The sequence below is a fragment of the Gorilla gorilla genome, chromosome 8 (assembly GCF_029281585.2).
Source record: "Gorilla gorilla gorilla isolate KB3781 chromosome 8, NHGRI_mGorGor1-v2.1_pri, whole genome shotgun sequence".
NCBI lineage: Eukaryota > Metazoa > Chordata > Mammalia > Primates > Hominidae > Gorilla > Gorilla gorilla.
In genome coordinates, this window is record NC_073232.2 from 43,249,480 (window position 1) to 43,274,753 (window position 25,274).

At 38.1% G+C, this 25,274-nt stretch overlaps 1 protein-coding gene across 2 annotated transcripts in view; it reads left to right on the forward strand.

The window, feature by feature from the left end:
• Nucleotides 1-25,274, forward strand: part of MICU1 (mitochondrial calcium uptake 1) — a 260,294-nt gene that overhangs the window by 114,050 nt on the left and 120,970 nt on the right. For both annotated transcript variants that reach the window (XM_004049577.4, XM_019034765.2), the window contains one exon: nt 5,273-5,387. In XM_004049577.4, coding sequence (XP_004049625.1) covers nt 5,273-5,387 — 115 coding nt within the window. The remainder of the gene's footprint in view (nt 1-5,272; nt 5,388-25,274) is intronic.

The window sequence follows — 25,274 nt, forward strand, 5'->3', positions numbered from 1 at the left end:
TCAATATTTAAAACTTTTCTGCTTCATAGGACATTATCAAGAGTGAAGGGGCAACACACAGAATAGGAGAAAATATTTGCAGATATGTCTATGATAAGGATCTAATATCCAGAATATATAAAGAACTTAGATTAGAACTCAACAGCCAAATGAGAAATAACAAATTCAAAAATGAGCAAAGGATTTGGATAGACATTTCTCCAAAGAAGATATACAGATGGTCAAAAAGCACATGAAAAGATGCTGAACGTCATTAGGTATTAGGGGAATGTAAATCAAAATCACAATGAGAAACCATGTCATATCCATGAGGATGGTTATAATTTTTTAAAGAAGAAGAGGAAGAAGTATTGGTGAGGGTGTGGAGAATGTGGAATCCTCTTACATTGCTTATGGGAATGTAAATGGTGCTGTAATCCCAGTACTTTGGGAGGCTGAGGTGGAAGGATTGCTTAAAGCCCAGGAGGTCAAGGATGCAGCCCAGATCCATGATTGCGCCACTGCATTTCATCCTGTGCGACAGAGCAACCTCCTCCTGTCTTAAACAAAAAACAACCAGCTGAGCGTGGTGGCTCATGCCTGTAACCCCAGCACTCTGGAGGCTGAGGCACGCAGATTGCTTAACTCCAGGAGTTCAAGACCAACCTGGGCAACATGGCAAAACCCCATCTCTACAAAAAATACAAAAATTAGCCGAGCATGGTGACATGTACCTGTAGTCCTAGCTACTAGGGAGGCTGAGATGGGAGGATCACCTGAGCTGAGCCCCAGAGGTCAAGGCTGCAGTGATCCAAGATCATATCACTGCACTCCAGCCTGGGTGTCAGAGTGAGACACTGTCTCAAAACAAAACAAAACAAAAACCAAAAACATAGAGCTGCCATATGACCCAGCAGTTCCTCTCCTTAGTACATACCAAAAGAATTGACAACAGGTACTCAAACAGATACTCATACATGAATAACCAAAAGGTGGAAATAACCTAAATGTCTTTGAGCATATGAATAGATAAACTGTGGTATATACATACAGTGGGGTTTGGATCATAATCTCAAAAGATACAATCCCAAAAAATCAAAATTCCTTACCTTGTTATCTTTATTTGGGAGTTAAGTATGGCTTAAGGAGCTGTGTATGGGGGCCAGGCGTGGTGGCTTACTCCTGTAATCCCAGCACTTTGGGAGGCCAAGGTGGGCAGATCATGAGATTAGGAGATCAAGACCATCTGGCCAATATGGTGAAACCCGTCTCTACTAAAATACAAAAAATTAGCCAGACGCGGTGGTGGGCACCTGTAATCCCGGTACTTGGGAGGCTGAGGCAGGGGAATTGCTCGAACCTGGGAGGCAGAGATTGCAGTGAGCAGAGATTGTGCCACTGTACTCCAGCCTGGCGACAGAACGAGACTCCGTCTCAAAAAAAAAAAAAAAACAAAGAAGAAAGGAGCTGTGTATGGATGCCAGATTGATAAGGGATGAACTTGTGGACTTAATTTTAGGTATCAGTAATTTTAAATGTCAACTTGACTAGATTAAGGAATACCTAGAAACCTGGTAAAGCATTATTTTGGGTGTTAGGGTGAGGAGACTAGTGTGTGAATCTGAGTGGATTTAGATGGGGACGGTCTGCCCTCAATGTTGATGGGCACCACCCAATCAGCTAGGGATCTGGAGACAGCAAATGGTTCTCTCTGAGAGCTGGGGCAGACTTTGCTGCTGCTGCTTTGGATATCAGAAATTCGACTTCAGGAAAGTGTATTATCACAGCATTTATTGTGTGTAAGCATTGTGCGTTTATGTAAAAACGTTGAAACTTCCTCAATAAATGAAGAAATGACCTTTTTTGTACTGCATTTGTGAAAGATAAGATTTCTCAAGATCTCAGCTCTTTGGGCAACTGTGTATGCAATAATGACCCATTGTGGTTTTTAACTTATCTCATGAAAAGACTTAGGTTTGTTCTCAGGGTATTTCAGATGACTGCCTTTATAACTGGGGCACATACGATTACTAACTATAGTGATAGGCGTTTATACATTTCCCCTTTGAGCCATTTCTTTATGAACAATGGTTCTTCTGCTCAAAGTGTTCTGTCTCATTCTTATGTTTCTCAAATCTTCTTTAAAAATGTAAGCAAATATTTTTAAAGAATTTTTATGTTTTCCAAAATTAGGATTTTAGACTTTGGGGATTTTGATCTTTGGGGATTTCAACATTCGGGATTATGGTGTTCAGTGTGTATTTTGGGGGGATTATGATCAGCATCCCATACAGTGGAATATCATTTGGCAATAAAAAGGAATTAAATATTGATTCATGCTACAACATGGTGAACCTAAAAAACATTATGTTCGGTGAAAGAAGCCAAACCTAAAAGGCCCACATACTGTGTGGTTAAATGGTAAAAATGGTGAATTTATCACAATCAAAACCAATAAACCTCTACAGGAAAAAATAAGGACAAAGAACGGCTGTTCCCTATTAATGGAGACTAAAGAGACATGATAACTAAATGCAGTTTATGATTGTGGATTACATCCTTGATCAGGGTGAAAATAGCTATAAAGGAAATTATTGGGACAATTTGCTAAAATTTGAAAATGGACTGGATTTGGCTGGTCGCAGTGGCTTACATCTGTAATCCCAGCACTTTGGGAGGCCAAGGTGGGTGGATTACCTGAGGCCAGGAGTTCAAGACCAGCCTGGCCAACATGGCAAAACCCGTCTCTACTAAAAATACAAAAATTAGATGGGTGTGGTGGTGTGCATCTGTAATCTCAGCTACTCGGGAGACTGAGGCTTGAACCCGGGAGGCAGAGGTTGCAGTGAGCTGAGATCACGCCACTGCGTTCCAGCCTGGGTGACAGAGCGAGACTCCATCTCAAAAAAAAAAATAAAAAAGGACTGAATTAGATAATAGTATGTGTATCAATACTAAATTTCCTGGTTTTATTAAACATACACTGTGCTATAAATTATGTATCAGAATTACATTTTGGGGATTTTAGGCTTTAGAAATTTTGATCTTTGGGGATTTCAACGTTTGGGATTATGGCATTTGGGATTGTGACCATTAGAGAATGTCTTTGTTCCCAGGAAATCTATGCTGGGGTACTTAAGCATAAAGTGGCATGATGTCTCCAATTTACTTTCAAAGTGGCATGTTGAAAAAATACAAGGCAAATTGTGTAATATGTAAACTGTTGGTGAATTGGTAAAAAATATATAATAGTACTTTATACTAATCTTTCAACTTTTCTGTGAGTTTGAAGTTATGTCAAACTCAAATTTTGTTACCAACAAAATTAGATTTGCCCTTATGTTACCTTCTCAGCATCAGCATGGCCCGGATGATTGTTAGAAAAATAATGTTAGGTTTGCTTCTTTGGCTTAACTTCCTCATTTCACTGTATCCTTAGACTTTTGTCTGTTTCTCAACCTGTGGCTTCCACTATGTTATTTATTTTAATTATAGCAATTTCCCCATAAGCTTATTACATCATTATTATTAAGTATTAGCTTCTATACACATTTATTGTTATGGCTGGTAATGGTCAGCCTTTGGGGACCTATTCTCATTTTGTGTATTTTTTCCTGTTCACATAGTTTACCTTTGCAGTATCTTGGGTAACGTAAAAAATGCAAATTTTTTTCTTTTATTTTGAGAAATTTAAATATTAACTTCCTGGTGGAGGGCTTTGCTGTTCTAGTTCTCATCCAGTAGCTTTTTTTGTCTGAAATTTCTGTTCAGTCTCTTGGTAGAAGATCAAGTGTAGTATGAGATCTAACCTTAATAACATACTGGATTATACTCATTTTTGTTGTCAACTCAAAGAAGTAATCTCTAAATGCTATCAAGCAGGACTGTGCCTTCTGTCAGCCACAAAAGAAGTCAGCAAAGTTCTTCTAAGTAGAAGCGCCATCAAAACCTACTACTGTGTTATTGGTATTCACCTATGGACTTTAACCTGTCCATAGCTACTGTTTCTTATGAACAAGTAAATATCTAGTAGAGGCTATTTTGAATGAGTTTATTGAGAAGATCATACAAACTGACTTCACGATGATTCGTTGTGGTACTTGTATTTTCAGTTGGTTAACCAGTTTTCTTTCCTTTGTGGTTTATGATGGGATCTCCACTAGACAGAGGTAACCCATTGGATAGTTGTATAACTGGATGCTGGTGTGATGGTGCTTGTTGGTTTAGTTTTCATCTTACTCTTCTTGAAGTTATGCCTGCAATGCTGCCTCTTACTTTATGCTTGCATGACATTATTACTTTGATTGTGCTTTATTGGTTTGGGTTTTTAAAATCTATTTTTTATACTCAAAATAATTCCTTAAATATTTTTGGTGGTCTAGAACTTGTGGAAATTAGTTTCAAGTCTAACTTTTTGGTGGATCCTTTTCAGTTTTTGAAAATATATTCAATGTCACAACTAAGTTTATGCTTTGGCTAAGAATTCAGAAAACAGAGTAAGTTTGTTTAAACACCCAGGAAGAGACCACTTGCCAGGCAGACAATTACCAAAGCTGAGAACTAACTTTCTTTGTGACATTTATAGGTTAAAGAAGAGAAATATATATTTAGAGTAAAAACTAAGTTGTAGGAGACAGTTTCATCAAATAGCTGACATCTAGGAGCCTCCATTAAAGTAACAGTAGATATGATTAAATTGCCGAAAGTGTGTATGACTGATTTGGCATTATATTTCAGAGATACTATTCACTCTGCATACTGGTATGTATTCTGAAGCTAAGATTCTTGGGGTTATCAAGTAAAATTAGTTTTTCAGAAATTGGTTTTCTGAGCATTTGTATAGGGCTTGGAAATAGTTGCTCACTTCTTTCTTTCTAATCACTATCAGTCTAGTTTTTCTTGGACAAAACTGATTTCCTTTTAGTTTTTTCATGTGTTTATTTGTTTATTACCACGTATACCTCTGTAGAAGAAGGTGGATTGTTTTTCAAACTAAGAAACAAAACCTGTTCTAAAGTGGGCCTGTATATGTGCAATGGCAGAGGGTTCTAACATTGAAATTATTTTCTAATGTTCATATTGAACTAGTGTTGAAATGAAAACATAATTTTTGTCTTAAAATTTTCATCATCTTGAAAACTGTAAAGGATCCATTGATTTTGAATGGCCATGAGAGAAATGCTTATGATAAATAGCATAAAACTGTCAGATAAATGGTGATTCATCTCTTACTATTTATATTCTAATTCACTTATATATTTTTGTCTTTTGGTGGGACCCATACATTTTATAGAAAATTTCCCAGGAACGAGAAAAATTTGCTGATGAAGGCAGTATATTTTACACCCTTGGAGAATGTGGGCTCATATCCTTTTCAGACTACATTTTCCTCACAACTGTTCTTTCCAGTAAGTATAAACATTTTCTTTTTCCATTTGTAGAGCAGATACAGGACTATAAACATAATTGTTTATATGTTTATAAAACAAGACATATTGGTAGAGTTAATGAATTATAATGAATTATAAGTTACATAAAATTTCATTTGCTTTTAATTTACTATAACTTGTGCATAGAACCACCTGAGAGAGGCAGAAAGAAGAGAAAACTAAAGTATCAAAGTAAAGTTAAAAACAAAACAAAACGGCCGGGCACAGTGGCTCACACTTGTAATTCCAGAACTTTGGGAGATCAAGGTGGGCAGATCACTTGAACTCAGGAGTTCAAGACCAGCCTGGGCAACATGGTGAAACCCCATCTCTACAAAAGCATACGTGTAGTCCTAGCTACTTAGGAGGCTGAAGTGGGAGGGTAGCCTGAGCCTGGGAGGCGGAGGTTGCAGTGAGCTGAGATGAGGCCACCACACTCCAGCCTGGGCAACAGAGTGACACCCTGTCTCAAAAACAACAGCAGCAAAAAAACTAAGAAGTGACATCTACCTTTAACTGTCTGTCACTCTGTATTCTGTCAAGGTGAGTCATGTATTGCTTACTACTATATCCTTCATTAACTTACTGCTTCTCCAATAAAACATATTTTGATCTATCATTTCCTCCATTAAAGAAGAAAATTGGCTTGGTTGACCTAATTGAGTTGAATGTTTGTTTTTTAACCTTGGAGGAATACTTCTGAAGACACAAAACTCAATTTTGACTCACTTGGAGCATTGAGGAGTTTCTGATTTTTTAAAACTATCAATAGCTTTGTTGATTAGTATGCTACTCTAAGTGATTTTAAATTTTATTACTTTTTGATGTGACTTTTTTTAACCATTCAGAAAAACTAAACAAAATGTTATGTTCATAGCTCTCCATGTGTAGTCTATTAAAATCTACCTAAGGTGAACCAGAGTTCAGATTTGTATGTTTGAAATAAGTGATTTGCAATTTTTTTTTTTTTGGTCTGGGACATATCAAACAAAAATAACCCTCTCTTTTTTACCTTCTCCAAGCCAGCCATCTGTAAACATAAAGCTACTAGAAGATAGTTTTTAATAAGTGGCATATACATGTCCTGTCATGACTGTGACCACTTTCGTTCTTATTCCTCTGTGTAAGTGTGTAAGGATTGACAAGGAAATTATATATATATATATATGTATATGCCTTGCCACAGCTGACTTTGGGACAACAAAGTGTCTGAATAAATCCATACGGTGGAGCAGTACCCTGGCAATGAAAATACACATTGATTTGTTATGAAAATCCAAAATAACTCCAGCAGCATACAACTTAAGATCATAATGTGCTTTTAAAAGCATCTCTAGTTCAGATCCTAGCCCCACCATTTCTTAGCTTGTGATTTGGGGGAAGACAATAGATTTGTTCTTCTGTTGTGTCTGTAAAATGAAGGGGGCAGTAATATCAAACCCAAATTATTTATTTGAGAATGATGACATCATGAATATAAAGTAGCTATTAATAGTTTAGTGCCTAATATTTAGTGGAAATCTGTCTTGGTTTTTATTTTTTTATTCTGTCACAACATGTTACTTCGTGTCTGATTTTTAAAGATCCATAAACCTTATCTTTTTTAAAAAATGACCCAAATTGGTGGGAATTTTTAAAACATTTTTGTGACTTTGGACAGAATTTATTATACAGCAAATAGCCATGATGTAGCAGAAAGACTATGGCATTAAATGAAGAGACCTGCATTGGTATAAAATGTATACTTGTAAGTAGTTGTAGCAAATGTTTGTTGAGCTGAAATAAGTTTTGAACTTGTGTCCACTGCTTAGTCCTGTTACCTTCATATCTTTCCAAATGTCAGAAGGAACACAGAACAGAACCTTCAGAGTACCTGGTACATCGCATAGCTCCCTTAACCACTTAAAAGCTTGTTTTTAAAAAGTCACAATGACCCTTGGGTTCTAGAAACCCCTCCAAGTAGCTCTGCCATTCCCAGCACATTTACTTTATGGTGCTCAACTCCTAGTTTGAATGTGGTGAGTGATTTACAATGAAGCGCTTACTTTGTAAGTTACTTTCTATATTTGTCAGGAATGAAGAAAATAGAATCAGGGTATGATTTTAAGACTCTCTTTATCACTAGTTTTTTTTTTTTTTTTTTTGCTTGCTTGTTTTTTGTTTTTATAATTTCAACTTTCATTTTAGATTCAGAGAGGACACGTGCAAGTTTGTTACATGATATTGGGTGATGCTGACGTTTGGGTATGAATGATTTCATCTCCCAGATAGTGAGCATAGTACCCAATAGGTAGGTTTTCAGCCCTTGTGCCCCTCCCGCTCTACCCTCTGTAGTAGTCCCTAGTGTCAGTTGTTCCCATCTTTATGTCCACATGTACCCAGTGTTTAGCTCCCACTTATAAATGAGAGCGTGCGGTATTTGGTTTTCTGTTCCTGTGTTAATTTACTTAGGATGATGGCCTCTGGCTACATCCATGTTGCTGCAAAGGGCATTATTTCATTCTTGTTCATGACTGTGTAGTATTCCATAGTGTTGTGTACCACATTTTCTCTATCCAGTCCACCACTGATGGGCACCTAGGTTGATTCTGTGTCTTTGCTATTATGAATAAATCTGCAATGAACATACAAGTGCATGTGTCTTTTTGGTAGAACGATTTATTTTCCTTTGGGTATGTATCCAGTAATGGGATTACTGGGTTGAATGGTAGTTCTGTTTGTAGTTCTTAGAGAAATCACCAAACTGGTTTCCACAGTGGCTGAAGTAATTTACATTCCCACCAACAGTGTATGAGGATTCCCTTTTCTCTGCAGCCTCGTCAGCATCTCTTATCTTTTGTGTTTTTAATAATAGCCATTCTAGGCTGGGCATGGTAGCTCATGCCTATAATCCCAGCACTTTGGGAGGCCAAGGCGGGCAGATCAGGAGTTCAAGATCAGCCTGGCCAACATGGTGAAACCCCATCTCTACTAAAAAAAAAATACAAAAATTAGCCAGGTGTGGTGGTGGGCGCCTGTAATCCCAGCTACTCAGGAGGCTAAGGCAAGAGAATCGCTTGAACCCGGGAGGTGGAGGTTGCAGTGAGCCGAGATCACACTCCACTGCACTCCAGCCTGAGAGACAGTGCAAACCTCCATCTCAAAAATAATAATAATAATAATAGCCATTCTGACCAGTGTGAGATGGCACCTCATTGTAGCTTTGATTTGCATTTCTCTGATGATTAGTGATATTGAGCATTTTTTCATGTTTGTTGGCTGCTTATGTGTCTTATTTTGAGAAGGGTCTATCCATGTCCTTTGCCCACTTTTAATGGGGTTATTTGCTTTTTTGCTTGTTGAGTTATTTAAGCTCCTTATAGATTCTGGATGTTAGACCATTGTCAGATGCATAGTTTGTGAATATTTTCCCCCACTCTGTAGTTTGCCTGTTTACTTTGTTGATGGTTTCTTTTGCTATGCAGAGACTCTTTAGTTTAATTAGGTCTCACTTGTCAATTTTTGCCTTTGTTGAAATTGCTTTTGGGGAATAACTCATAAATTTCACCCCAAAGTTGATGTCTAGAATGGTATTTCCTAGGTTTTCTTCTAGGATTTTTATAGTTTGAGGTCCTACATTTCTACCTTTAATCCATCTTGAGTTAATTTTTGTATATGATGCAAGGTAGGGGTCCAGTTTCATTCTTCCGCATATGGCTAGCTAGTTATCTCTGCACCATTTATTAAATAGGGAGTCCTTTCTCCATTGTTTATTTTTGTCAGCTTAGTTGAAAATAAGATGGTTGTAAGTGTACAGCTTTATTTCCGGGTTTTCTGTTCTATTCCATTGGTCTATGTGTCTGTTTTTGTACCAGGACCATGCTGTTTTGGTTACTGTAGCTTTATAGTATAGTTTGTAATGTGATACCTCTGGGTTTCCTCTTTTTGCTTAGGATTGCTTTGGCTATTCAGGCTCTTTTTTGATTCCATATGAACTTTAGAATAGTTTTTTTCTGATTTTGTGAAAAATGACATTGGTAATTTATTAGGAAGAGCATTGAATCTGTAGATTCCTTTGGGCAGTATGGTCATTTTAACAATATTAATTCTGCCAACCCATGAGTATGGCATGTTTTTCCATTTGGTTGTATCATTTCTGATTTCTTTCAGCAGTGTTTTGTAGTTCTCCTTGTAGAGATCTTTCACCTTCTTGGTCACGTATATTCCTAGGGGGTGTGTGTGTGTGTCTATTGTAAATGGAATTGAATTCTTGATTTGGCTCTCAGCTTGAAAGTTATTGGTGTGTAAAAATGCTACTGATTTTTGTACATTGATTTTGTATCCTGAAACTTCAGTAAAGTCATTTTTCAGGTCTAGGAGCCTTTTGGCAGAGTATTTTGGGTTTTCTAGGTATAGAATCATATTGTCAGCGAAGAGATAATGTGGCTTCTTATTTCCCTATTTGGATGCCTTTTATTTTTTTCTCTTGCCTGATATTACTACTGGTTTTAAACATTTGATTATAACATGCCTTTAGGATTTCTCACTCTTAGCACTGTTGATATTTTGGGTAGGATAATTCATTATTGTGAGGGCTGTCCAGTTCACTTTAGGATATTTAGCAACATTCCTGACCTCTACTTGCTAGATGCCAGCAGCACAGCCTACACCCTCCCCCAGCTATGACAAGCAAAACTGTCACCAGATATTGCTAAATGTCGTCTATGTGCTGGGGGTGGGGAATAATCATCCCTGTCTGAGAACCACTTGTTTATTTTTGGCACATGTTCTTTTTAATTATGATGTGCCTTGATGCAGTTTTCTTCATGTTTCTTGTCTTTGGGTTCATTGAGCTTTTTAGACCTGTACCTTTATATGTTTCTTCAAATACTTTTTCTGTGATCTCCCTTCCTCTCCCGCTGAGACTCCAGTGACATATTTTCCTCAAATCAACCCTATAATGTTTATACTATTGTTACTTTCATTTTACAAATGAGGAAATTGAGGCATACAGAGGGTTAAAGAACCTGTCCCTAGACCCACAGTGAGTAAGGAGACAGTTTAGGATTTGAACCCAGGCCAACCCCAGCATCTGGGCTCCTGTCACTTGACATTACTGCTGTGGTCACATATTCAGCAGTGTTAAGCTGTAACTTTAGTGCTGCTTCTTTGTCTAAGGCTGAACTACGGAAAGGCTGGTCATAAACTCTCCTATAGATAGTGGGCAGTTCAAACATGCTTGCAATCTGAGTTTTGCACACTGCATTGTCTACTTTATCTATTATAACAAGATGGGGAGAAATATGAGAAATGACACTGAGATCAGTTCTTTCCCATGTTCAGATTGCCGCTAGGATGACAGGAAATGCACTCAGTGACTCTCCTTTCTTGTGGGTAACAAGGGATCATTACAGTCTAAATACACTAAATGGTTCCCAAGTCATCTGCAAGAGGGCACCCAATACCCTAAGGAAAATCTTTGCCAGGGAGTGGCTTGGGAATAGGGAAAGTACATTAGCATATGCATTCATCTGTTACTCTGATGGATAGCAGGGCCACAGAAAACCAGCTAGAACAGTGCAAAGGGCATCAGCCAGATGCTGTGGGACCGCCATATTTCTGAGGAGCTGTTTTCATTCAAAGTTAACGGACTAAGGCTGGGTGCGGTGGCTCACGCCTGTAATCTCAGCACTTTGGGAGGCTGAGGTGGGTGGATAACTTGAGGTCAGGAGTTCGAGACCAGCCTGGCCAACATGGCGAAACCCCATCTCCAATAAAAAATACAAAAATTAGCCGGGCATGGTGGTACATATCTGTAGTCCCAGCTACTCGGGAGGCTGAGGCAGGAAAATTGCTTAAACCTGGGAAGCAGAGGTTGCAGTGAGCTGAGGTTGCACCACTGCACTCCAGCCTGGAGGATAGAGCGAGACTGACTCAAAAAAAAAAAAAAAAAAAAAAAGCAACGAAACAAAGTTAATGAACTCACAGGTGTTCAAGAAATCGCCATCATTTTGAGGAATATGAACACTGTGCTCTAATGGATTGAAACTTGAATCCTCAAAGTAGCTTATGAACTACTATGTGGTCTAAAATAAAAGTCAACAACTACATATAGGAAATCATGTGGGTTTTTTTCTTGACTTAAAAATAAAATTAAGAAAGCTGTTTTTCTAAAGAAAGCATGTTATGCAATATAATTTCTTCCATTAGAGTTAATTCTTCTTATTTAAACTTTTTGGAAGTTTGGTTTTTCTAAATGAGAGTTTCTAGGACACGTATCCAGAATAACAATCAATCTGGCAGAAATATCTCGTGCTTACAATAAGCAGTGGCATGAATTTCTTACTCTTCTCTGTATGTGATTCGGGTAATGGGCCTTCCTTGACCAACCTACACGTTTTAACACCTTTTATTCCATTTCACTCATACAACACACATCTCCTAAACCTCTTTCTTTATTTTTTCTCCTTGGCACATATCACTATTTAACATTCCATATAATTTATTTTTTATACTGTTATTGTCCATTTTCCAATCTAGAATATAAGCTGCATGACTGATTATAAATTTGTAATGATATTCACTACAGACATATCTATATTAAGTGTGGTGGCAAGGTAACAGAGCAAGAATATAACATATGTTGTTTTTTTCATTTTATTAAAAAAAAAAAACCTTTAGCAAACTTAAGACTCTACTTTGCTGTTGATATCCTAAATTTAGAATAGTCCTTGTAGCTATTGATGTCTTCAGTCTGTACCCAGTACCAGTGAAATGAGAAAAATGTGTATTTTAATTAATCTATTCCCAAACAAGCTTGGTTTCTTATAATTCAGAATTCATATATTTGTATCCCCTCTTTACTCCTAACTCATACATTCTATTGCTTTAAACCTTATCTCTCTAATCAGCTTTGATGGATTAACTTGAAGAATTTTCAGCATGAGCCATAGCATCCATATTAAATAGAATATTAAGTATTTACTAGATAACTACTCATTAATAAAATGAATTCAGATTCATTCTAGGCAAGATGAAGAGACTGTTAATAATTATTATTAAATAATTTCCAAGGACTGCTGATTCTTAAAGTAAGTTAATAAGAATTGAGTGGGAATAAACAAGCATGGTTATTAGTAGCTTACTTCTCTGCACTAACCAACTGGAACATTAGTTGATGGTCTTAAATTTTATACACAGAAGTCAGAGATTTTTCTGCATTACTAGATATAGAGAAGGGTTATCAGAATTTCTTTGGAATGCTAAATATTATTTATTGACTTGGATCATTCTTACTAATGCTAAGATTCACTAGGTAATGGTAATATAACTTAGAATTTGGCCCTTGGCCATTGACAATTATGAAGTATTTTTGTGTGTTCTTTGTCTTCATATATGTTCGATCTAAACTTATTAACCCTGTGGGCTAATAACATGAAAACAATTCTAGATAGCTTGATGGGGAGGCAATAATAAAACATTTATAATTGGGCACAGTGGCTCATGCTTGTAATCCCAGCACTTTGGGAGGCCGAGGCAGGAAGATCACTCGAGGTCAGGAGTTGGAGACCAGCCTGGCCAACATGGTGAAACCTTGTCTCTACTAAAAATACAAAAATTACCTGGGTATGGTGGTGAGTGCCTGTAATCCCAGCTATTAGGGAGCTGAGAAACAAGAATCGCTTGAACCCGGCAGGCAGAGGTTAGTGATCCGGCAGTGAGCTGAGATCACGCCACTGCACCCTAGCCTGGGCAACAAAGCAAGACTCTGTCTCAAAAAAATAAAAAATAAAAAATAAAATAAAAAATAAAAAAATATATATATATGTATATAATAGTTTATCATTAAGCAACTTCCTTACCGTTTACTATTAATCTTTGAAAAGCTACCAGAAAAATCAAAGCAAAAATGTTTGGTACCCAGGGCTTTAAAGTTTGGAGGCAGACTTAATGAAAATCTGGCATAATTAATTATATTCTCATTTTGATTATCTCTTTAGATTTTAGAGAATCAGTGGAGAAATTGAATTAAGTGTTTTCACAGTAGCCAGATTTGATTTACTGAAAATTAAGCTGCATCCTCATTATGATGCATCTTTCTCACAAACATACAAGCCTTTTGAGATATTACAATAGCATTCAAGTGAAGTTGTGTAATATCTTATTTCTCTTGCCATGCTGAAGTCAAGAGCAGATCACAAAGTGTATGTGACTTGGAAAGTGTGGTGCTGATCAGTGCCATTCCATCTAATGAAAATGTTATAAAAGTTTTAGATGAAAATAAGTTTTTCAGGTCGAGTGATGTATTGAAAAATATGGGCAAGGCCTAACAGCTGAGATGTATCAACAGGTATAAAGCAGTTACAAATCCTTCTTACTGGGACATCAGAGTTGGGGAAGTTACACAGAAAATTTGGTTTAGCTATTATCTTCATAATTTCTATGTCTGGAAATTATCTGCCATTGCTAAATTGCTGTTATGAAGAATAAGATTAAGAAGGTAAAAGGCTAATCTTTTTCAGTGTTATTTTAGCGTATGAGAGGTGCTTAGAATTTCTGAAATACTCATTTGCATATTGTAAGGCAAAAAGTATCACAATGTGTTATTTACCAATAACTTCCTTCTCTGGCATAACCTGTTTTTGTGGTTAATTCATTGGTTTTCTGATAATGCAGCTTCTGTCAAAACATTAAAATAATGCTTTGAAATATATCAAGTTATTTATAGATGATGTTGAATTCATTCAAGCAAGAAAGAAGTGGCAATTGTGTTTAATCTCTCAAATCTGCTTGTGACTACTCTAGAATATTTAAATATTTTTTAATCTGAAAAAGGAAATTTATCCTTTGGGAATAATTGCTTGTGATTTGTTCAAGGCTAAGCAGAGAACAGAGAGGGCAAAGAAGCAAATTGTGGCTTATAAGAAAAATAAGATCTAAATGTATTTTGACTGTATCTTGAGGGAGATTTTATAATTTTTTACCCTTGAGGTTCTCCTTATTAGCCTTTCATACTTGTATTTTATTTGAATCAGTCCAGCCTCATTGTTTTGAAAATAATAATATTCTTATAATGTAATAAAATTCTAATATTCATTTAAAATGTTGTGGAAATATAGTTACAGACACGTGATTTCTGGAGCCCTACCCTTTTAATACAAATAGTCAAGATGGGGCTATGCTCTAAAAAGAAAGGAGTATGGAACGAGGTGGTCAGGAGTATGCTATATGGGCTGATACTGCCACCAGAATTATGTCTGCATAAATTTTGTCCTCTCTTGAGTAGCATATGTCGCCCTGTAAAGCTTTCTGTGACTTTTCCATGGAATCAATTCCTTGTGGTATCTGAGGATCAAATGGGAGATATAGAAGAGAGGAGGTTTGCCCTTGGTTCTCCTTCTCTGCTCCTTAGGCTCTCAGAAAGGAAAGCCTAACAGGAAAGCAAGGAGTAAATCTGAAGGCTTCTTTTTTTCTTTCTTTCTTTCTTTTTTGATACAGAGTCTTATTCTGTCACCGAGGCTGGAGTGCAATGGCGCTATCTCAAGTCACTGCAACCTCCGCCTCCTGGGTTCAAGCCATTCTCCTTCCTCAACCTCCTGAGTAGCTGGGACTACAGGCACGCATCACCACACCTGGCTAATTTTTGTACTTTTAATAGAGACGGGGTTTCACCGTGTTGGCCAGGCTGGTCTCGAACTCCTGACCTCAGGTGATCCGTCCACCTTGGCCTCCCAAAGTGCTGGGATTACAGGTGTGAGCCACTGTGCCCGGCCCAGGCTTCCTTCTTTCTTAGGCCTCATTTATCAGTGGGAGAAAGTAGATGGAGCAGGAAAAGTAAAACTTCAAAACAGGCTAAATTTTCTGCCGTCTAGAAACTGACCTAACATGTAAAAGTATTCCTTCTTCTCATCTGACTTGTCCAATCAAAATTATCCTTCTCCTAGGATATCTCAACTAGAATTTTATTTTTTGTCATAATTTAAAAGCAATGTTCACATTAAATCATGAATGAATGATGGCGTCCCATAACAGCTACAGAAATATTTACATGAAAGTCCTTGTTAATTCAGAAGAATCTCTAAGTAAGAAGAAAACTTAGGCAGTGGATAGGACATCATTAAATAATATCTTGAAGTGGGAACTGTGTCATATCGCTTTGTATTTCCAGAGCACCTGATATTGTATTTAGCTAGTGGTAATTCTAAAAATATTTGAATGAAAGCATATTTGAGATGTGGCTTCTTTGAGTTCTTTCTAGGTAGAAAGGAGACCCAGGCACCCATCTATCACTATACCATTGATTACAGTGTCAAGTGGACCTCAGTGGGCCTTTCTGCCATAGTCTCCCCTTCATTACCCTAGAGCAAACTGTGGAGACTTGCCCTGATCCCAGTTCCTTAGAACTCTTCTCACTTATCCTATCTTCCTCAGCCTCTGCTCTGTCCTGTTTTTCTTCTACTGATGGTTGGGATGGCTCTGAAGAAATTTAGCCCTCAGTAATTGATGATATTTAAAGATGATGTTTGCTTCTGGTCTATGAGCCCCACATTTTCACATTGTCTGCCTCTTAGAAGCGAGACTGGAATCAAATGTATTGGTCCATCTGTATAGCTGGACCTTTCATTTAAACCCTCAGCTTAATAGTGTTTGATTATGCTTACGTCTTATCATGGTGTTGCTTAACCTGCTCCTGGAACAACTTATAAAGATGCTTATTTGGGCTGGGCGTGGTGGCTCACGCCTGTAATCCCAGCACTTTAGGAGGCTGAGGCGGGTGGATCATGAGGTCAGGAGTTCAAGACAAGCCTGGCCAAGACGGTGAAACGCCATCTCTACTAAAAATACAAAAATTAGCCGGGCGCAGTGGCATGTGCCTGTAATCCCAGCTACTCAGGAGGCTGAGGCAGGAGAATTGCTTGAACCCAGGAGGCAGAGGTAGCAGTGAGCTGAGATGGTGCCACCACACTCCAGCCTGGGCGACGGAGTGAGACTCCATCTCAAAAAAAAAAAAAGAAAGAAAACTCTTGTTTTGTTGGGGAATTTAAAGGGTACACAAAGGGAATCAAGGCAGGAAATAGTGGTTGTCATTGAATGGTTTGCCTGATACTGCCTGTTTTGGAGAAGATATTGATACAGCACATTGTCTGGCATATAGTAAGAATTCCATATATATTTGTTGGCTAAATAAATATCTGAGAATTTTTCTGGCCGGGCACAGTGGCTCACTCCTGTAATCCCAGCACTTTGAGAGGCCAAAGCAGGTGGATCACTTGAACCCAAGAGATCGAGACCAGGCTTGGCAACATAGTGAAACTCTGTCTCTATTAAACATACAAAAATTAGGCCAGGCACGGTGGCTCACGCCTGTAATCCCAGCACTTTGGGAGGCCAAGGTGGGTGGATCACCTGAGGTCAAGTGTTTGAGGCCAGCCTGGCTAACATGGTGAAACCCAGTCTCTACAAAAATTAGCTGGGCAGTCAGGCACGGTGGCCGACGCCTATAATCTCAGCACTTTGGGAGGCCAAGGCAGGCGGATCACTTGAGGTCAGGAGTTCAAGACCAGCCTGGCCGACATAATGAAACCCCGTCTCTACTAAAAATACAAAAATTAGCCAGGTGTGGTGGTGCATGCCTGTAATCCCAGCTATTCAGGAGGCTGAGGCAGGAGAATTGCTTGAACCCAGGAGGTGGAGGTTGCAGTGAGCCAAGATCGTGCCATTGCACTCCAGCCTGGGCGTCGGAACAAGACTCTGTCTCAAAAAAAAAAAAAACAAAAAGGAATTAGCCAGGCGTGGTGGCACATGCCTATATAATCCCAGCTGCTCAGGAGGCTGAGGCAGAATAATTGCTTGAACCTGGGAGGTGGCAGTTGCAGTGAACCGAGATTGTGCCACTGCACTCCAGCCTAGGTGACAGAGCAAAACTCCAACTGAAAATAAATAAATAAGCCTGGTGTGGTGTTGTGTGCCTGTGGTTCCAGCTAATTGTGAGGCTGAGGTGAGAGGATCGCTTGAGCCCAGGAGACAGAGGTTGCAGTGAGCTGAGATCACACCACTGCACTCTAGCCTGGGTGACAGAGCAGGACCTTGTCTCAAAAAAAATAAAATAAAATTCCAAATGATGACTTAGTATGAATACCATAATTTACCATAATTCTATATTGCTCCAGGCATCCTCAGCATCCTGCCTAGCATTTTTAAATGTCTTAAGGGACCAGTTATTTTCTATGTATGTATACATGATAAAAGCTAGAAAATTAGTTAGACTGTCTAAATTTTTCTGTTTGAACACTAAATTGAAAACAGTTTTTGGGTGAATGCCAAACTTAGTCACATCTAAAGAGTGTCATTAGCATAGGTTAAGTAACAAAAATCTAATTTCTTTATTACGGTAGCTAGTTGTCTTTTTTTTTTTTTTTTGAGACAGAGTTTCACTCTTGTTGCCCAGGCTGGAGTACAATGGTACAATCTTGGCTCACTGCAACCTCTGCCTCCCAGGTTCAAGTGATTCTCCTGCCTCAGCTTCCAAGTAGCTGAAATTACAGGCACCAGCCACCAGGCTCAGCTAATTTTTGTACTTTTAGTAGAGAGTAGGTTTCGCCATGTTGGCCATGCTAGTCTTGAACTCCTGTCTTCAGGTGATCCATCCGCCTTGGGCTCCCAAAGTGCTGGGATTACAGGCGTGAGCCACTGCACCCAGCCTAAAGTAGCTAGTTCTAAGCATCTATGCAATAAATTGCATCTTGGCATAAGCCGTCACTTTGGCTATTATTGAGCACATGGTATGGAATAAAAAACTACATGAAATGAAATTCAAGCAGATGATTTTTCTTTTTTTTAGATCTCTGAAGTTAGGGATGGGGGTCTATTATGCAGACATATGTAATTTGGGCATAAAATAGTAACATGAATTTGAAGAAAATATATTCCTAAAGTAGAAAAGCACTGGCTTGCCTTCTAGAATCTCTCCCCCAGGAACTCTTGGGAAATCCAAGCTTTTTGACATCACTGATATTGAATAATCTTTCTATAACACAACTGTCAAATAACAGTGTAAGGAAAACCAGTTTAAATAAAAGACTATTTCTGGCAGCTCTCTGAAAGTCATCTAATAACAGAGGCTGAGATAAAGCTCATAGATAGGCTGTATACTGTGAAGTAGAAACATCAGCTATTTCTTTTCTTTAGATGTGAAATTATACATTTTTTTTTTTTTTTTTTTTAGAATCAGGGCTGAAGTGTATTTTTTGGAAAAAATGTAAATGGAAGAAAAACAGTTGTTAGAAGGAATAAATGCCTGTACAGCCGAAGCCTTGCTGGAGGAATTCAAGAAAAGTCTCACAATCTTCTTATGAAATTTTAAAACCGTTTTGTTGTTGTTGTTCTTTTTTTTTTAATTTTATTTTCGGGTTCTTAGCATGTAGTATTTCATATTATTTAGGAAAACTTGCCGATTGCCATTAAATAGATCACACTGATAACGAATAAAGAGCTCTTTTTAGCCATTGCAGAGATAATATGTAATGATAATAAGCTTATAGTAACCATCCTATGTAATTTCATTGTCTTAGGATTTTCAAACACTAGCAAGACTGAGTTCAATATGAATTTTAAGTCTGTTTGGAGAATATACGTTACATTTCTAAGTGTTTTTTCTTTATGTTCAGAATTTACTCGAGTAGAAACATGGGTCGCCTGACTAGATTGTCCCTAGAAGTCTGCCAGAAACTGCAGCTTAACTGCCTCCCTCCTGTTTTAATGGAGACTAACTACCCTTTGACTGTCTATGGACCAGAAGTTCCCAGAGCATGGGCTTGTCTAAGAACTATGCGAAATGCCAGCATTCTGGCTCTACCTTATGTCTTAGGCAGCTTTACCCCCAGGTCGGCCCTAAGGTTAAATTGTCCTAGAGTTGTGCACATTCCCCAAAACTATATGAGGTAAAGTCTTTCCTAAGCTTAGACCACTCCCAGAGGTCTAAAGAACTCCAAGAAACTGAAATAAAGATTAGGGTTGATTACCTCTTTGAAGAGGCAATTTTCCTCCTCTCATTTCACTACCAAATTCATAGTGTTCCCAAAACCATTTGTATGCCAGGATTAACTATTGGAATTGACCCTTAAATTTAATTGACTATATAGTATTGGTGAGAGCATAAATTATTGGCAAAACCTTTTCAGAGTCTTGATGGTGTTTACCAGACACTTTCAAATTTTGGTCCAGCAATTCCTTTTCTACATGTTTAGGCTAATAAAATGATCACATGTATAATGATGTTGATGGTCAAAAAATAAACTAGAAAGAACTCAGGCCAGGCATGGTGACTCACACCTGTAATCCTAGCACTTCGGAGACCAAGACGGGCAGAACGCTTGAGCCCAGTAGTTCAATCAAGACCAGCCTGGGCAACATGGCGAAACTATGTCTCTACAAAAAATACACAAATTAGTCAGGCATGGTGATGGGCACCCATAGTCCTAGCTACTCAGGAGGCTGAGGTGGGAGAATCACCTGAGCCCAGCAGGTCAAGGCTTTGATAAGCTGGGATTGTGCTACTGCACTCCATCCTGGGTGACAGAGTGATACCCTGTTTCAATAAAATAATAATAAAATAAAGTAAAATAATTAAAAAACAAATACACACATAAAAATAAATGAGAAAGAACTCAAATATCAAACAATGGCTAAACCAGTTAAAATAAATCTATGCAATGACATTTTATATAGTTCTTAGTATAATGTATGTAATGCAGAGATTTATTAGCATAGAAAAATATTAATAATGATGACTCAAAACATACCTATTATTCTGTTTTGGAAAGTGGGGGAAAAAGTGTGTGTGTGTGTGTGCATGTGTATACACATGTACATGCATACATATACATCTTATTATTTTTTGAAATGGAGTTTTGCTAATTACTGCTATTTCACAATACTAGTTAAGGATGTTTGGGGGGTGGGTAAGCAGGCTGGAGTGCAATGGCACAATTTTGGCTCACTGCCACCTCTGCCTCCTGGGTTCAAGTCATTCTCCTGCCTCAGCCTCCCGAGTAGCTGGGATTACAGGCATGCAACACCATGCCCGGCTAATTTTTGTATTTTTAGTAGAGATGGGGTTTCACCATGTTGGCCAGACTGGTCTCGAACTCCTGACCTCAAGTGATCCACACGCCTCGGCCTCCCAAAGTGTTGGGATTACAGACATGAGCACCACACCTGGCCCATATACATTTTATTTTATTTTATTTTATTTTATTCTATTTTTATTTTATTTATTTTGAGACAGAGTCTTGCTCTGTCGCCCAGGCTGGAGTGCAGTGGCGTGATCTCTGCTCACTGAAGCCTCCGCCTCCCGGGTTCAAGCAATTCTCCTGCCTCAGCCTCCCGAGTAGCTGGGATTACAAGCATATGCCCCCACACACAGCTAATTTTTGTATTTTTATTAGAGACAGAGTTTCACCATGTTGGTCAGGCTGGTCTTGAACTCCTGACCTCAGGTGATCCATCCGCCTTAACCTCCCAACGTGCTGGGATTACAGGCAGGAGCCACCACGCCCAGCCCATATGCATTTTAAAAATAATCTTAATAATTGTATTTCCAATCTGTCAGCAAAATTGTCAATTCTACCATGAAGTAATCCAGAACCCCACCATTTTTCACTACACTCTCTACTACTACCCATGTCTAAGACATTCTCATATCTCTCGGATTATTTCTGTACCCTCTCGATTGGTTACCGCTTTTTCCCCCTTGCTTTTCTAGTCTACTTGCAATACAGCAGCGAGAATGATCTTGTTAAATTTAAATAAGATCATTCCACTGCCCAAAAATCCCCCAAAGACTTCCAGTCCGTCTCAGAGTAAAGCCAAAGTCTTTATTTACAGTGGCCTACAAGGATCCGTCTGTTAGTCTACACCATTCCTTTTAAGAAAAATCATATACTGGCGGGCACTAGAATTTACTATGCTGTTTTTCTTTTTTCACTTAAGCACAGTGAAAAGAATAGCTACTCTAATTACTGCAAATTCACAATACTAGTTAAGGATGTTTGGAGGGGGATAAGCCTCTCCAATGGTTTTTTAAACTTTTATATCTTTTTTTAACACCTCATAAAGTTAATTATTTTTTAGTGTTTGCAAAGCCTATCTTGTAGTCACGCCTGTGTTTATGGTACTGTAGAATTCCAAAAGTTCATTTTACTAGTATCTCAGTACGCAGAAATTAAAAAAAAAGGAAAGAATATTAGATTCTTACAATGAAGAAACATAGTGATTTAGAGTTACACTTGAATTTATGTATGTACCTAGAGTACCTCCATGGGCTAAATACTTTGAATGTCTGATCTGTTATATAGGACCAGATTAGTTACATTAACTCTCGAACTCCTGGCCTGAAGTGATCCACCTGCATCAGCATCCCAAAGTGCTGGAATTACAGGTGTGAGCGACCACACCTGACCCAAGTTACATTAACTCTCTAAGGCCCCTAGACAATTACATAATTAATGTTAGTCTTTCTGTGCTCACTTGTCTGTCACAGAGTTGCTTTTAAGCTGGGTGAATATGAATCCATGGGAGAGAGGATTTTGAGTGCCTCCTTTTAAGAAAAGCAGTGGTCCCAAATCCAGATATATGAAGCAGGTAAATTAGAGGGTAATTATTTTTCCACAGACAGAGTCACTGCAGTGTTTTCTTAAATAGTTTCTTTCCAACTCTAGGCTATGTGTAAAGTAATATTAATATTTAATTGTATTTGATTCTAATGAAAAGAAATTGGCTTACAGACTTAGGAGAATAACAAATTATCTATTGGGGCTTATTGCAAAATAAGTGAATCATCCAACTTGTCTCAGCACCCAGAGACGGAACTGTTTAAAGCATTAAGCATTGTTTCATCTTGACCACATTGGTCTCACAGACAGGGTCATCTGTCTTCTTGTTCTATGGTAAATTGATCAGGAAATCCTCCTTTGGCCTTTTATGGGACTGTCCCGGTTCATAATTCTGTTTGGTGTTTGGCTCCTTAGGCTTTCCAGTGGTGGAACGTCAGTGAAAAACACAGGCTTCCTTTGGGCTCTTTCCACTAGTAGGAGGAAGCCCTCAGATCTGGACGAAGACAAATTGAGGGGAAAAAAACGGGTCCTTGGTGAAATGTCAAAGGAGATTAAACTCGCTGCCTCCTAGGCAGTTCTTCATCCAACAAAATTACTTTTTCCCGTTTGTTGTGCAAAGGGCACATGGACACACATACCATTGGTACTATATAGTGTAAACACAATCTAAAATAAGGTCTAGAGGGGAACTCACGGGCAGAAGAGCAGCAAAATTGCCCAACCCCTACCCTCTTGCCATTGTGCAGAAAAGTATGCTTAGTTGGGTCAGACAAGCTAGAACACACCATGGAAAGGACCCCCATAACTCTCTCTGTAATTACAAGGACAGGAGGCAGGAAACATCCAGGAGTCTGTGGAACAAAGGGAACTTTGTGGGTGACAATGTGGTCTTGTTAGAAAAAGGGACCCTCCAAAGCTCCACAGGTAGTATCAGCCTCTTCTTCCATTGAGCTAATTCAGGTCTACAGTGCGAACTTTTTGCTGAGGTACCAAAGATACATCTGTATTCATCTCTTCTCACTCTTCCTTCCAGATATTTTTCTTAGTATTATGTGTTACTTGACATCAAAATCTTGTGTCTAAAGGGAAAGTTTTGGAATAAAACTGATTTGTTTTTCCCTTGGTTCTTTCACCTACATCTTGTTCAGCAAGTAATAAATATATGCATACATACATATACATACATACATAGACATATATATATGTAGAGCAGCTACAGTCTAATGGAGGGAGGAGGCATATAAAATAATGATTGATATATTTTAAAAGTGCGTCTTAAGTCCTGTGTGTAAATGAGTATTGTCCTTCTCAAAGTAATTTCTTCCTTTCCCACTATTTGGTCCCTCCCTGCAAACACAAGGCATTTAGTCAAGGACTTAAAGGCAGCTTTACATACTAAAAAATACCAACATTCTTCAACTTCCAAAACTGTCTGAACCAATCATTGGTTTCATGTGGTGTTTTTTGTTTCCAAGAAATTTCGGAAAGATGACTTCCCAGTTGTATTTATATACACCATATCTCCCAGATGTGGCTTAAATTTCTCAGTGATTTATCTTCCTATTCTTCAAGCTAATCATTCAAGTATATCTTTTGTGTTGATTGTGGTCATGGAAGTAATCATTTAATTTAACAAGTCCTGGCTTTTTTCTGTTGTTGAGGATTTCACATTTAATTCTGATTATTAGAAAAACATACAGGGTGGAGACCAAATGAAAAATGTACCTGAAAGCAGAACTAGAAATGAGGGGTGGACTGATGGGTTTTAAATATAAAAATGAGTTTTATATTCCAGAGACTTAAGTTTGCAAAGTTGTAAACTATCTAGCCTTATTGTACCCTTTTGTAGCAAAGAATATCCCTTTCTAGTTAATTCAGCCTGTTATGTATGTGTTTCATCCTGGCAGCCATTCATCAGGGCTCTGGATCCATACCACCAAGGTTCATATCCCAGCTCTACCATTTATTGGCCACGTAAATAAACCTCAATTTCCTCATCTGTAGTATTACTACAACTATCTACCTTATAGAGTTGTTATGAGGATTAAATGGATTAAGATATATAAGTTAGTTCCTTTTTTTTTTAATTTGTGTGTGTGTGTGACAGAGTCTCGCTCTGTCACCCAGGCTAGAGTGGTGCAGTGGCACCATCTCAGCTTACTGCAACCTCTGCCTCCCAGGTTTAAGCGATTCTCATGCCTCAGCCTCCCAAGTAGCTGGGATTACCCGCATGTGCCACTATACCCAGCTAGTTTTTGTATCTTTTAGTAGAGATGGGGTTGGGGTTTTGCTATGTTGGCCACGCTGGTCTTGAACGCCTAACCTCAAGTGATCCACCCGCCTCAGCCTCCCAAAGTGCTGGGATTACAGGCATGAGCTACAGTGCCCGGCCTTGTAAGTTACATCTAAGTAACAGTGCCTGACCCACATGGTGAGCCCTAAGAAATCGTTAGTTATTATTTTTAAATTAATGTAATATTTCTAAGAACCCTAAATGGTTATTGCATGAGGAGAATAGATCTTTTTGTCTGGTATAGTCTTGGGCTTGAACCCATTTCAAATCCTAATTCCTCCATACTTTCTCAATAACTCCAGACTTACCTTGATCTTGCCTCAAAAAACATTTCATTTTGTCAATAGAAACTATAGGCCAAGAGGGAAGAGGAGTAATTAGGAAGATGCTGGTGCAGCTTGTCGAGTATTTTAGTTTCCCAGTTTAAAATCTGTTAAATCTCCCTTGACTGGAGCAGTGGGGAAAAAAAAAATCTGTTACATATGCATTTTATAACTGAACCTGTTATTGCTAGTAGCAATTCTGAAAGCTTTGGTTCATTTCCTTGGATTTTTTAGGAAGACATTTATAGTATCTGCAAATAATGATAATATAATATTTTTCTCTTTTCTAACTTGTGTACTTCATTATATGTTGCTTTGGCTAGAACTTTCAATATAGTAGCAGTAGTAATGACCATACTGACGTGTTAAAATAAATGTGTCTGGCATTTTTCAGTTAAGCATATGGTAAATCTTCGTTTCAGATAAATATTCTTTGCCATATTATAGAAGTACTTTTTCAAAAAATATTCTTTTCCATATTACAGAAGTACTTTTTCAAGTTTTTATTAAACTTTTTAATAAAAAGATATACAAGTAGGAACTTATGTATATTCAATTTAAAAAAAATTTTTTTTTCTTTTTTTTTTGAGATGGAGTTTTGCTCTTGTTGCCCAGGCTGGAGTGCAATGGTGCAATCTCAGCTCACCGCAACCTCTGC